We start from the raw sequence: 15,095 nt of genomic DNA on the forward strand, positions 1-15,095 counted from the left end.
GACTTTTTAACTGCATAAAATTTGACGATGTATCCAATTAAGAATTTAGCTATACATTATAAATCACAACTTAGGAGAAACAAAAAGAAGAAAGACGGGCTAAAAATAAATCAAATAACTGCCTTTATATTTGACCCATGGATACAAATATAAAACCACCCAAGATCAAAGATTGTGATGTAGGAGATATTTAAATTCATTGATTGTTTTCTAACAAAAAATATTCAAATATCCCCCAAGTCATAAAGTTGTCAATCGACAAACAAATTTACTAGTAGAAAACAAACACAAATTAATTTCTAATTTTTTTTATTTCTATTGAAGTATATCATTCATACATGAACACATAAACAATAAGTGTATAGTAAAGATTGCAACCTTACAAAATAAGCATACGTAACATCACACAGTGATCTCATACATCACCCCTCCACCAACTCTTTGCATTGGTGTGAAACATTTGTTACAAACTATGCAAAAGCATCATCAAAACATTACTACCAACTATATTCCTTATCTTACATTTGCTGTATTTTTACTTTTTGTCCTCAACCTAAATAAAGAGGAGACAATAGAATCTGTTACACTGTTAGTGCATTAACAAGTTCGCCTTTTGCTAAATGGTTGTGCCAAATGTCTAGATTCTCTGCTTCTATGAAACTCAACTTTCCAAACAATAATTTGTCTAAACCAGAGCCTGTAGGATGCCAGGCTGATTTCTGGAAATGCAGGTATCGTCCCTAGAGGAGATTCCCGGTGTGGGAGCCTCCTCCAGGAGCCCCGTGTCATGGAGCTGGGAGGACACGAATTAATGGAGTTGTCCCTTGGCGAAGCTTGGCATGCTCAGGGTGCCTGCCCCCCTTCCAGAGGACACAGCCTCTGGGGAGCAGTCCCACGATCCCATTGCTCCATTTTTACCTTCAGGACCCAGAGAGGGACCCTAACAATTCGATCCGTGTTCCCTTTGACTTGTCAGAATAGTTGCTCTTCAAACCCAAATGATGAATGGCAAACATTTTTTAAAGGGTTGTTTTATGAGATCAGATACTGTCTACCTTTCCAGACAACAAATTAGCCTAAAGTGCTTCAAGAAACACTACAACTACATTCTCCAGGGAATTTCCAGCTACGAGCTGGGGAAATGTGGGTCATTTGAAATACCCCTTTAAGACACATAACTCTGAAGGCACAGCTGGTCACTACATGACAAAAAACACCCTTGAACAATCCCATTGAGGCCTCTTGTCTGGACATCTCCCCTTGATCCTTTAAAATTGGTATGGTTTAGATGAAATCTGGTCCCCCTACAAATAATCCCAAATCTCTGGGACCATGTGGATTCTGAAAGGGAGGTGATGTGACCCAAGAATTCATGGGGAAAATGTGCCTTTAGATAAGAACCACCCATTTGCATGCAGAAGGTTCCAGAAGTGCAGTAGGGGTGGTACACTCTACCTTTCTTCCTGCAAACTCTTAAAAAGCCATGGAGTCACACCTCTGAAAGTGCAAACTAAGATACACAAGTTGCAAGATCCAGTTCTCCTGTCTTATAAGGGATGAAATTGGGAACCCTAAAAAGGGAAATGATTTCTCTATAGCCCCACAGTGAGTTAATGTCAGAATTGAGTCTCAAGCCTGACCCTTTCCAGGCTTTCTTTCAATTTTATCTTGTGAACTTCTGTACAGCTTGTTCTGAGAATCCCATCCACACATACAGTGACAGCTGAAGGAGTTAGACCTCATTCACACCAGTCCCTCTCTCCTACTTAGAGAGCATTTGGTTCTCCCATTCTCACCTCCCCATCACCTGCCCCAACCTTGTCCACTTAAGTGTGAAGTGCACATGAATCTATGGGGCTGTACCTTAGTACCTGGAACCTGAACAGCCCTTTCTGTAGTTAGAATGAGTGACTCAAATTCCCTCCATCCCAGCTCCCAACGCTGTTACCTCCTGGATGGTGTCCCACATCAGCCTCTCAGTGACCCTGATCGGCTGTACACAGCTGTGCTGGCCCAGGACAGAGGAGTTCTCTTATTGTATGTCCTCTGAGGTTATGCTCAGCCTAACAGTGTCAGCCAGGAAAATAGCCAAGGGTCTACCACCAAGGGTCTGCTCACCTGTTCCAGACAGGTCACGAGTGTTCAGGCTGAAAGAAAAGTCTCTCCTAGCCCCCCACATCAGCCGTTTGGGTTTGTTTGTCCCTCTTAGCAATTGAACTGTATGTCTGAACTGGAATCAGTCTATTTTAACTCTGATTTCCTTCTTCTCATTTAGTGGCATCACCCTGCAACCTCTCATTTCCAAATCTGCCATCGCCCCCGGCACAATTGTTGCTCCACTGGGCCACAGGAAATGTGTGTTTAGCCACAAGGTTCTCTCCCAAATGTCATCCACTTAAGAACTAAAACGTAATTCAGAAGAAACATTAGGCAAAATGAAAAGTTAGACAAAATCTCCCCTGCCATTGCTAGGGTTCCTTCATTATTTTCTTTGTAGCATTGTATTTTATTTTATTTTATTTTATTTTGATGTTGGTTTATATCCAGTTGCATATCAAACCAGCATCTCCTTTATACACAAGGCATCTAGTTTGGCTTACCTGGATATCACTCAGAAAATAAGGTAGAAATTTCATTTTGTTGTGGTCGTTTCTGAGCTTCCTCTCATTCTGGAGTCTGTGTTTAAAACAAAAAACATGGAAATCTTGTATATAAATTTTTAAATGAGCAGTTATTTCTGCTTAAGGAATTTGATTACAAAATGCTCTCAATGAGTTTAGGATTGGGAGCTCCAAATAAAGTATATTTTCCTCTATTTTAAAAAACAACAACTCTGTTTCAAAGATGTAGGGATATAAATTCTAATTTATATGAGAATTTATATGAGAAGCATTGGGACTTGGAATTAATCTAATTCCCTATCCCAACCAGAGAGTAACATTTTATAATTTATCATTAGCCAAAACATTTTTTTAAACTCCAGTAATCTTGCATTTCATTATCCTGCCAAACAGGTCCTTTTCCTGTCTTTGAACCTTTGTTGTAGTGGTTGTCATTGTTATTAGTGTTGGTGTTATGTATGGTTTGCTGCATGGCCAATATGTAGATCATATGACCCATATGTAAACTGGTATACCACTGGAGTTTAACACTGTGTCTCTGTAACTGTTTGCGCTGCTAGCTGCTACACTGAAGCAACCATGCTGTTCTCAAGGCAGTCTACCCTTGATGATTTAGATGGACCAGAAACTGTTCCTAAAACAAGTGAGCGTGCTCGACCTAGGCTCCGTAAAATGTTCAGCATGGATGTGTCCTCTTCATCAGCTGACAGTGGCAGTTTAGCATCAAGGTGCTTAACCCGTGCATGCTTTGTTCCATAATTGTATCACCTTTCACCCTTTTATGTCATTGCAAACGTATGTTCTTGTGATGTGTGGTTTTTATTTTCTATTTTTATTTTAAGGATTTGCATGAATAACAAAAGCATAACTACTGCCCTTTCTGAGACATAATTAGTAGTTCCCATGAGAGTATTTTATTAAGCTAACTGCTCATTAGTTTCTGTTAGGAGTTGCTTAAAAATCCTTGTTATAAGTTTGCCCTCCATTTTCAAAATATTCAAAATATTTCACACATGCCATTTTTAAAGAAATCAGCATATTCCCACCTTGACATGGAGCTTATATAGGCAGTCCTCAAAGGGGGAAATCTATCAGGAAACGTAAAAAACATTTTTTAAATGATTTCATCAAAAGATTGATGCAACAGGAAAAATAAAACTGAAAATCTGCCATATGTGGTCATTTTTGGTTGATTTGAAGTAAACTCCATACTTTATGTGCCTAACTAACATAAAAGAATGTATTTTTCCATTGGTTTTTTAAAAAGAATGTTATTATACTGTATAAAACATCACCTTTGTAGGCCATAACTTAATCTGTCTGGCAAAAATTACTTTGGGGCTTAATTTTTCTCATTAAATCCTACCATAATGCAGTAATCATTCAGAGATGAAATTATTTTCATACAATCCAAAGCTCTCCTTTTGAATTGCCTTAGAATGGAGTAAGAAGCATTGGCTCCATTCTGCTTATCCTGGCACTAAAATGACCCAATACCAAACACAGTTCATTTTGACAGCTCATCGTGGCAAATCAGCAGGGGCCTTACCTTCTTTGTGCCAGCAGCTCTGGAAAAAACTGGAAGTGCTATGAGATGGTCTCTGACAAGACATGCTATGTCACTCCATTTGGTTGAGGCCTGGAGGTACCCTCAATTCCCAGGGCCAGATGTGATTCAAAACCTTAGGGGACATGCTTCTCCTTAGTTCCAGTCATACTGGAAGTTAGGTGTGATGTGGGGCTGGCTCCCGTTGTCAGAATGTGTACTGGGATGATGGGTCAATTTCACAACCTTCCTAGGAGGCGAAGCCTAATCAAGGTAAGTCTTAGTAAAAGCCCAAGTTGCCCTCCATGATATACATACACACTTGGGGCCAAAGCCTGGGGACATTGAACTTCTGAGAAGGCACCTTGGGCTCATGGGAAACTGGTTCCAAAGGCACAGGATGCCACGAAGGGCTCTGTCATAGGCTCTTCCATTCATTCATTCATTGGTTCATTGGCATATCTACACCAGTGCCTAGGACAAGAAAAATGGTTATACTCTGTGCATTTGCAAATCTCAAAGGTTGTGGACCCTCACTGTTCACATGTGCCACTCAGATATCAGGGCATTTTAAGATCCAGCAAATTTCACTCCTACATCTGCCACATTCCAGATCTCAAGATTATTTTGTTGCCTCTGCCCTTTGGGGACTGGGTTTGTATGGAATAGACAATAATAAAAGGCATGCCCTGAATTTCACTTGGTGCAGAAGCTCTATTTTCATTGCTAACCTCTCTTTCCTTGGGCCTGCTAGGGAAAATCAGAAGATAAAGAAATAGAAGGAGAAGATGAAAGATGCAAGAGAGAAGAACGGGAGATCAAAAATAGGGAGTGGAGACAAGGGTAGAGAAGCTTATGGAAAATAAATGCTAGAAAGGCAACTAGTAAAAGAAAATAAGTTGAAGTAGTTAGGAGAAGAGAACAGAAGGGCGCCCTGGCAGGGATGGGGGCAAACAGCTGACGAAGGCGGCCCCAGGAGAGAGGCACACTGGGGAACAGAAAACTGACTGGCATTTCCATGTTTGAGCAGAGGAATGCCGTAGGAATGGATGAGGGGTGGAGAGTTAGAGAAAACTCAATCAAATGTGGGAAATTCCAATAAGAAAAGTGGGTAGGATGGAAAAATAACAAGGAAGAGAAATGAATATTGAACAAGTATGACATTTTTAATGAGGCAATCAGTTATTTCTTTAGTCAACATTTTCCCATTTCTATGTGGCAGGCAACCCCTTTGGGTCTGGGTAGGTCCATTGTGTAAGGTTGAGAGTAGAATTCATCCTGGTCAAAACCTACAAAACTAAAGTGGCATATGCACTTTTCCTTAAAATATATAAACGGAAGCTCTGCTATGATAAGTCTGTCTTGATCTGAAGATTAATCCTGGAACAACTGTCTTAAATCTTGATACTATAAAGAAAAAAGCCTCTGGGCATAAGTTGGGTTTGGCTGCTTGTGAACCATGCAACTTGTTATGGTTTTAGACTGTGAGTGCATTTGAGAAACTGCCACCTGCAGACCAGTGGGTAACAGAGATGCCAAAGGAACAGAGCAGTGGGAATGCAGAACAAAAATGGGATGCTTAATTTTTTCACATGCCTTGATGTCTTGATTTGGGAGTTCTGGAAAGGACTCTCCAGAACTCCAGAACTGGATGCTGAGACCGGGTTCTGCCCCTCTTTCTGGACAGTGAGCCCACACAGTGCACCCTGCTATACTCCCGCCAGGGGACCACTGAGACCATCGAGGAGGTGGAGGCTGAGCAAGAAGAGGAGGCTGTGGGGCCGGGACCTGCATTCGAGCACGCAGTTGATGAGGAGGAAGCTGAGTGCGACATGGGGGCCGAGACCATCAGCCTGACCCCTGAGAATGAGCTGCCTCAGTACTCGACCATGGAAGGGGACGTGGAGGCCCCACCTTCGTATAGCAAGGCGGTCAGCTTCGAGCGCCTCTCCTTTGGCTCTCAGGACGATGGTTCCACAGGCAAGAACCACATGGTGGTCAGCCCAGACGACAGCCGCACCGACAAACTGGAGTCCAGCATCTTACCACCTTTGACACATGAGCTGACGGCCAGTGAGCTGCTTCTGAACAAGTAAGAGCCAGGCAGCAGATGTAGAATGGGTCACTCAGTGTGTACCGTAAATTTGTAGAAAGTCCCTATGAAAAAGCTTTGTCTAGGTATTTTAGCCCAAATTGTAGGACTGAGTTATATAGAATTAAAAAGCATCAGTAGACATGGTGTTGAGGCATCATCCTGTACTTAAGTGAATTTATTATGAAGACCTAGAGCCATAGGTTGTTCGAAAAGAAATGTGGGGTCCAGAGGAAGCTGGGCAGGGGTGGAGGCTCATGCAAACTGAAAATATGTGATTCAGAGAAATTAAGGATGCACGGTGTAACCATGCTGTTTATGCTGACAGGATGTTCCATGACGATGAGCTTGAAGAGTCAGAGAAGTTCTACGTTGGGCAGCCGCGATTTCTGCTGCTCTTCTACGCCATGTACAACACCCTGGTAGCGCGCTCCGAAATGGTGTGCTACTTTGTCATCATCCTCAACCACATGGTCTCGGCCTCCATGATCACCCTCGTGCTCCCCATCCTGATCTTCCTGTGGGCCATGCTGTCTGTCCCCAGGCCCAGCAGGCGGTTCTGGATGATGGCCATCGTCTACACGGAGGTACGCCTGGGACGGGGACCCCTGCGCCCCCGAGCCAACGTGCTCCTCTGTCCACACGGGCTCCTTCTGCACTGGCAGGCTCTGACTTCCAGAAAGCTTCACCTAGGAGAGAGTGACAGGGATAGTCCTAGACGTGCAGATGGTTATAACCAGCGGTCATTTGACGCTGGCAATTTGAGCCAGCATTTTGCCTTTAATCTTCATGCGAGGTAGGTGCTGATACCACTCCCTCTTAGCCAATAAGGAAACAGCATTAATGAGACTAAATAATTGGCCTAAAGTTATCCGATTGGTGAGTAGTGGGGTTGCCTAACCAGTAATAATGACCAGTAAGAAAATGAATCGTCTTATTCAGAGCCCAGCATAAGTCCTGCCAGTGGAGTAGAGCCCTTTGAATACAGTGTAATGCAGCATATATCTTTTCTATTTTTAACCTAAAAGCCAATTTCCATACATCAAAACACAAAGTTATTTTCAAAATCTGAATGAGTGAAAGGGTTTCTGTCTCACACAAGGCTGCTATAACCCACTGTAATCATACGGACCTGCTTTTCTATCCTGCCCAGTGTTCCCATCACTTGGAGTAGCCTATGCAAAGAAACAAGTGCAGAAGATAGCCTGGCCTGTGCCAAGAACTGTAGGTGGTTTGTTGGGTCAGGAAGGCAGGCTGTGAACAAAGAATACAGCAGAAGGAGATCTTAGAAATGTCGGCTTCAATAAGTGGACAGGACTTTACCCTATCAACAAAGAATGTGAACAGGACATGGCTGGGTCAGTTTTGTGTTCTGTACAGAATGGACTGGAAGGGTTTGTAAGTAGAGACACAGAAGCCAGAGAGGTAACTGATTTAATTGTCTAGGTAGGAGGTAGGGCTGAATTAGAGCAATGACAAGGGTTTGAAGATGAGTAAGTGATGACAATAGTGGTGGTAATGGACTAGAATTAGTTAAGAGTGTAAAAGAGAGGGGGAGAGGCAAGGTGTCTGCTTTCACGTGAGGGAGGTGAAGATGCGGTCCACCAAGATAAGGAACCCAGGAAAGAGAGAAGCTTAGGGAGTACAATAATAGAGGCATCAGGTAAATCTAGACTATTCTTTGAAGAAGCTTATCTATAAAAAGAAGGGAGAGAGGAGAAGAACTAAAAGAAGATGCTCTAAGTTGAAAGAAGAAGTTTAAAATATATTTGTATTAATGGATTGTGTATATTGCAATTAACATTTGATGATACACTTGTTAGAGATATGCTTAAATGAAACCCTGGCATTTCCCCATTTGGCCTTCTAGCTCAGCATACCACTTCTTTACAACGTTTATACCCTGAACTAATTGTTGACATAATGGACAAGTTTATGTTTCATTTACATTTTATTTCTTCTTGAGGAGAACTTCCAGTGAGCAATAAAAATAGTGAGAAAAAGGAGATTGGAGGAAACTGAAAATTTTATACATAAAAAATTATGTGATTTGCTCATAAAGATAAATTCAAATAGTATATAAAGCATAAAGATATAAACATATGTTTCCCTTCAAGTTTGTTCTAATTACCATGTTTTAATGGCTGAATAATTGTATAACTGACTAATTAAATCAGTAAAAATCAGTCATCTTCTCCAAAATAGAGGAAATGAACAGTGATTTAAAGTACTGGCATGAGTTACCTGACCAGCCCTGATGTGTGTTTAGAACACTCACAAAAGTAAGACATTGCTCTTGTGCTACAGTAAATATCTGTGAGAATGATAATGTTTGTATTCCACATAACTGTGGGCCTTCCCACCACCAAAACTGTGGAAATGGGCAATTCTTTTCTTAATTTTTATATCTATTTTCCTCATATATTTCTGTGCCTAAAAGGACTAATTGTGAGATTTTTATCACATGTCTTTAGGTGGCAATTGTGATCAAGTATTTCTTCCAATTCGGGTTCTTTCCCTGGAACAAGAACTTGGAATTTTACAAAGATAAACCGTACCACCCACCAAATATCATTGGAGTGGAAAAGAAAGAAGGTTACGTTCTTTACGATCTCATTCAGCTCCTTGCCCTTTTCTTCCATCGATCCATTTTGAAGGTACTGCATGTTACAGTTAACCAGCACATTTTGCTGGGACCGGTAATGGGACCAATAGATGCCTTCTACCTGTGTGCTCTTGTTGTTGTCGTTGTTCTTTTGTTTTGTTTTGCTTTGCTTTGTTTTATTTTGTTTTGTTTTTAACAGACAGCTGTGCTTATTTAAGTGGACATTTTCTCCAGTACCTATGCGAATGTGAAATATGGAACAAATCCAGGAGAAAATTTCCCCATCTTCCTACCCTGGGCTGGATGTATATCATAATTAATCCACATTTGCAGAAAATTGCTTGAATGGTGTACAATAACTTCATGCCCTAATACACTGAATTTTGCCCCTAGTTTAAGCCAAAACCTCAGAGAGCTAAAATTTAGGCTGGATCATCTTACTTCTTATCTCCACCTTAAATTCTGTCTACCTTCTTCCAATAAAATTACATTTTTTAAACTAATTCAATCTCTTTTACTTGTTATAGGACTCTTGATATCTTCTATTTCTACTTGAGTCAGTTCAGGTAAATTGGGAGTTTCTAGAGATGTTTACATTTTCTCTAGATTATCTAATTTGTTAGCATATAATTAGTAATATTATTCTACTATAATCATTTTATTTTCTGTATTATCAGTGGTAATGTTCCCCTTTTCACTTTAGATTTTAATTATGTCTTCTCTTTTTTTTTTCTTTGCCTTCCTATCTAAGGTTTGTTGATTTGATTGATTGTTCCAAAGAACCAACTTTTGAGTTCAGAGGTTCTCTTTATTGATTTCCTAGTATCTCTTTCCTTTATCTCCATGTTATTATTTCTTTCCTTCTATGTATTTTAAGTTTAATTTGTTTCTTTTTCCTAGTTTCTCAAGATGTGAAATTAGGTTATAGATTTGAACTATTTCTTTATTTTATTTTTTTTTAATAAAGGCATTTGCAGCTATAAATTTCCTCCTGAGCATTGCCTTTGCTGCCTCCCATATGTTTTGGTATATTATGTTTCATTTTCATTAGTCTCAATATATTTCCTAATTTCCCTTATTATTACTTCTTTGGTTAGTTTTTTGTCATGAACCATTAGCTTTCAATGAAGGAGCATATATTCAAATGAGCTCAGAGCTGTGCTTTCTGTGCTTTCTGTTAGCCTATTACTGAGAAAGCCATCCATTACCCTACACCCTGTCTCAGGTACAATAACTGCTATCCTTCTCCTGAGCAATTATAGGTTATTCTCTTTTTCTTCTCACACACTGTAAATTATAAGCTATGCTTGCAAATCGCAACTCAACACTAGAATATAAAAGTGATTGCACAGCATTCATTTTCTATATGAATGGCTACAACCTTTCTTTCTTCCTCTTATTTCAGTCCTGTCTCCTTTTATAAAATATTTTAAGCTCATTTTATCACATAGTATTGTGATCAGTCTGTAGGATCCTTTTTAGAGCAAGGCTTGGCATAAGTTTAACACAAACACACACACACATATCCATACCTGCATACATATGCATTTAACAGCAAGCTCCAATCCTGTTCTAGCTCAGTGGGCTACTTTGAACTGGGTTACATCTGCATATACCTTCCTCAAGTCTTCACTTTATCATCACCTTGCAAAGTGCCAAATCCCCTACCCCTACATTCTGGGGATGCTCCATCTGGGTCATTGGGGTGTGGTGATTTTGCAAAGATATATTATCCAAGGAAACCAATTAGACAAAATTGAACTTATCTAAATTTCTCAACTCTTCTAATAATTATGTTAATTACTGGAATTTATAAATTTTACTGATAACTGTTATGAAAATATTAATAAATATATTGACCTATTCTTTAGTTCTATAATTTGATATTTTAAATTTCAGATTAATACATGATAGCATTGTTTGCAACTTTTGCATTCTTTTGCATATCATTTTTAAAAATTGTATAAAACCTTTCAGCATTTTTATTTTTTTCACCATTTCTCAAATGATTTAATAGCTACAATTTTATAGTCGTGGTTGACAGTAAGCAAAATTTTGATGCTCTGTATTGATATACTTACTCTGGGTTCTTCTTAGAAAATTTCATATATATGTGGAATGTATATAAGATTTGCAGTACTGACAGGATGCTGAAACTTTAGCTAATGACATGAGAAATACTTTCAGAACCAAAAATCTTTTCATAAGAAGACAAAGCTACCCTATAGATTTTAAAATTTCAAACTTTTTATAAAATGCTACTATGAAAACCAAACCAAAACTATGTAGAAATTTCAAAAGTGGTGAAACTATTCTGTTTAGTTTGACTTGCTATAAATTTTATAAATAATGGGAAGAATGCTACTGAGAAAGTGGTGAAATTGTCCAGAAATGTTCGACTGTTGGCAAAATACAAAACAATGTTTAAGATCATTTGAAGGAAATCAGTATAAACTGAAAGATCCCATTATGAAAAGCTAAAGTGTTACGTGTGCTTATGAGATGGATACATTCGTTGAATATGTTTTATAAATATGCTTGTAAATAAATAATTTTAAATGATCAGTATATTGGTTGGCTTTGTCTTTCAATGAATTGATCCTTCTATGAGTTGGCTTTAACCACCTGATTTTTGGACAGTTTGGCCTTGGGCTCTTATCCTCTCAAGCTTGATTCAGAGGGAGAACTGGGTAAAGTCTTCTTCGGGAAAAAATGTGTAGGCATCATGGCTCCTGAGAGCTCCAGAGATAATAAACTCATTGAAGTTCCTCATCCATCAGCAACAGGGTGACTTGTTGACTTGGACACTCCCTTGCTCCAGTGGAGTCCCTGGCTTCTAACTCTCTTGTTTGCCTGTTTTTCTTCCCTCTTCACTAGTTTTCTAGAAGCAGAGAACAGGTTTTGCAGAATGCATCACCAACTTTTTCTGTTGTGGGCAACATTGTTTGTGTAGAGTGTTAGCAGTTTTGTGTCTGATTCAGTGGTAGTTGTTTCAAGATCCACATTTTTCCATGCAACCTAAGTGAGGGACAGCATCTTTATTCAAGTCAAGCTATTTGGTGAACATGGAGTGGTGTGGCTGAGTTCACCACTTGAAACTTGCAATGCTGGTTGTGAGCATTTAAAGAGATGTTGTTCCCAGGTATTGGTTCTTCTGAGGGCTACAGAGACCCACAGGTTCTATGGTCATGGCAGATGAACTTCAGTGCCATGTCAGTTGACCCTACCTTGGAGTTTGTGTTCCCGAGTGTGATGGAGTTGGACTCAGATGTGATCTTTGTTCAAAAGCCTCTCCTGTTACTTTTACCAGACCTGTGGTTGGTGTTGGGGTTTGGTATATACTCAGGGGACCTAAATCTCTGGACTGTCCAGGTGATTATCAGGCCCTGAGCCTCAACAGACTTGCAGCTCTTACCCTCTGGTTTATTGGACTTACCTCAGCCAGCTAACATGGAGGTGAAGAAGGTCAACCACCACACTAGGGAACCAAGAGTGCCTACAACTGAAAGCAGAATTGCATCCATCATCCATGTGGAATCTAAGCCCCCTCTCGATATAAAGGTGGACTGGACATAACCATTCCAGGGTCCACAAGATGGAGGAATAGAGTATAGATTAGAGTGGACTTACTGATACTCTATTCATGAACTATTGTGATTAGTAATCAAAGAAAATGTAGCATTGACGTGGAGAAAATGACCACGGTAGCTGCTGAGTGAAGGGAGTGGAAAGAAGAGATATGATGTGGGGGCATTTTCAGGACTTGGAGTTGTCCTGGGTGGTACTGCAGGAACAGTTACTGGACATCCATCCATGGCCTACTGGGTGGACTGTGGGAGAGTGTGGGTTATGATGTGGACCATTGACCATGTGGTGCAGCAGTGCTCAGAGATGTATTCCCCAAGTGCAATGAATGTCCCATGATGATGTAGGAGGTTGTTGTTAGTGGGGGAGTGGGGTGAGGAGGGTGGGGAGTATATGGGGACCTCATTTTTTTTTTAATGTAACATTTTTTAAAAAGACAAAAAATAATAATAAATAAAGTTGGGAAAAATAAAACGAGATGTTGCTGTGGAATGCACTTCGCTCAAAGAATAAGTCCAGTAGCTTCATTTCATCATTGCTCCGTCCACCAAACATTTGCTGTCTCTATCCCAATTAATTAGCCCAACTCATCATCTACACCCACCCCTCTCCACTCTCCAGGGAGTTCTAGATTATAAAAGTTCTAGATTATAAATGTTCCTAGAATGCCTTACACATCTCCACTAATTTCGCAAGAGATGTGTTTGATTAGATGCCAATTTTCCTCCCCACAGCTGAGCCTGAACTGCCCCTTTCCATCCTCTCTTAGTGTCATGGCCTATGGGATGAAGATGACATTGTTGAACATGGCACAGACAAGGATGATTCTGACGATGAGCTTTCCCTGAGTCATGGCAGGAGAGATTCCTCAGACTCCCTGAAGTCCATCAACCTGGCAGCCTCAGTTGAGTCTGTCCATGTGCACTTTCCAGAACAGCAGACGGCCATCCGACGGAAAAGCTCCAGCAGCAACTCACAGATCTCCCATAGGTCCAGCTTCTCTTCAAATAGGTCCAGGAGAGGTACCCATTCCCATCATATCCCTGGGCTTGGGAACCCCCAAATTGTCTTTTTGTTCTGTTGCCATTGAGTTTGGACAAGGAGGGTTGTGTTGGGGTGCTCTCAAGGAGACAGATATTTTGATATTAAAAGAAGAATCTTTCAAATCTGGCAGACTGAGTTCAAATCCTACCTTGGCTGTGTGACCTGGGCCATCTCCTTATTGTTCAAAATGTCTGATTCCTCACCTAGCAAGTGCTGGTTCCACAAATATTTCTAAATCATACCCAGAGATTCTACTGGATGTGATTCACCACTTATTTTGAAATGTGTTTAAAGTTAATCAAAAGGAACTTTGGGCCAAAATATCTACTTATTTCCTAAAATAGTGATTAATTAATTTCTTAGTTGTCAGCAAGTACAATCAGAAAGCAGATATGCTTTAAAATAGGTCACAATTTGAATATTTGTATTTTTGTATCCAGCGTCCTCAAGTCTGAAGCTTCCTAAGCATTGGGCGTGCCTCCATCTTCAGAACTTCCCTTTGAGACAGACACAGCCAGATCATGTCATATACATTTTACAATTAGAGAAGTCAGGATATTAAAGAGGTTTGGATCACAGATGCAACTTGGAAAACCCACCACCCAGGATCCAGCTTAGCACAATAAAAACTCTTCTTCCATTTCCTCTCTTCCTGGGACAAAGATTGCATCACAATCTGGGAAAACCCAGTAAGAACCACAAAGAGATATAAAACCCACAGATCTGTCTTGCTGTGGAGGTACACTTGAGACCATGGATTCCAAATCAGACATTGATTACAGATTACTCAGGAACCATTCTTAATGGCACCAATGTATGCACATCCCTCACTCCAGATGCCACGTGGGCTCTGGCTGCTTCTGTGATGTTTATGTTAACAAAGCCTGTTCCTCACAGTATCTTTTGGTCTTTTTTTATGTCTAGGCAGCACAAGTACCCGAAACAGCAGTCAAAAAGGAAGCAGTGTTTTGAGTATTAAGCACAAAAGCAAAAGGGAACTTTACATGGAAAAGCTTCAAGAACATTTAATTAAAGCTAAAGCATTCACCATTAAAAAGTGAGTAAATGAAAATATTTGGGTTGTGTGTTTTATTTTAGGGCCGGAATACTGATATCAGTTATTTCACATAAACGTGAGCTGGGACTGGGAGGTGACTTCTCATATGATAAAGGTCATCTTATGGCAGGAAAAAAATGGCCCGCGATCACATTGGTTTTTTTTTAAGTATTTTTTCATTAACCGTGATTGGTTTTATACCGATTGCATTTGCAAAAACACCTTTTTTATTTAAATAGGATAAATATAAGTATTTTCAAGAGCTCTCAGCCTGCGTTTGCAGGTATTATTGGGTTTATTCCCAGACAGAGAGTAACATGGCACCAGGCAGGCCTTTGGACGGATGCTCATCCTAGAGAGGGAATACGGGGGCACCAAGGGGGAAGGCATCTGTCCATCATCGAAGGGCTGGCACCCAGCACCATGCATAGGTTCCTCCAAGCAGTCAGAGCACAGAAGGGCAGCAGATCCAGGAGCTGGGACTGGGCTGTAACTCCTGGGTCCAGCCACAGGAGGACCAGGCCCTGAGACACCAGGACAGCCGT

The 15,095-nt window shown here is 40.4% G+C and overlaps 1 protein-coding gene across 1 annotated transcript in view; it reads left to right on the forward strand.

Annotated features, from left to right (window-relative positions):
• Positions 1–15,095, forward strand: part of PIEZO2 (piezo type mechanosensitive ion channel component 2) — a 504,324-nt gene that overhangs the window by 454,214 nt on the left and 35,015 nt on the right. The window contains exons 38-43 of the mRNA XM_071208436.1: positions 3,182–3,349; positions 5,855–6,259; positions 6,588–6,846; positions 8,734–8,916; positions 13,219–13,471; positions 14,418–14,550. Of these exons, the coding sequence (XP_071064537.1) occupies positions 3,182–3,349; positions 5,855–6,259; positions 6,588–6,846; positions 8,734–8,916; positions 13,219–13,471; positions 14,418–14,550 (1,401 nt within the window). The remainder of the gene's footprint in view (positions 1–3,181; positions 3,350–5,854; positions 6,260–6,587; positions 6,847–8,733; positions 8,917–13,218; positions 13,472–14,417; positions 14,551–15,095) is intronic.

Source organism: Dasypus novemcinctus, chromosome 16 (assembly GCF_030445035.2).
Source record: "Dasypus novemcinctus isolate mDasNov1 chromosome 16, mDasNov1.1.hap2, whole genome shotgun sequence".
Classification (NCBI taxonomy): Eukaryota; Metazoa; Chordata; class Mammalia; order Cingulata; family Dasypodidae; genus Dasypus; species Dasypus novemcinctus.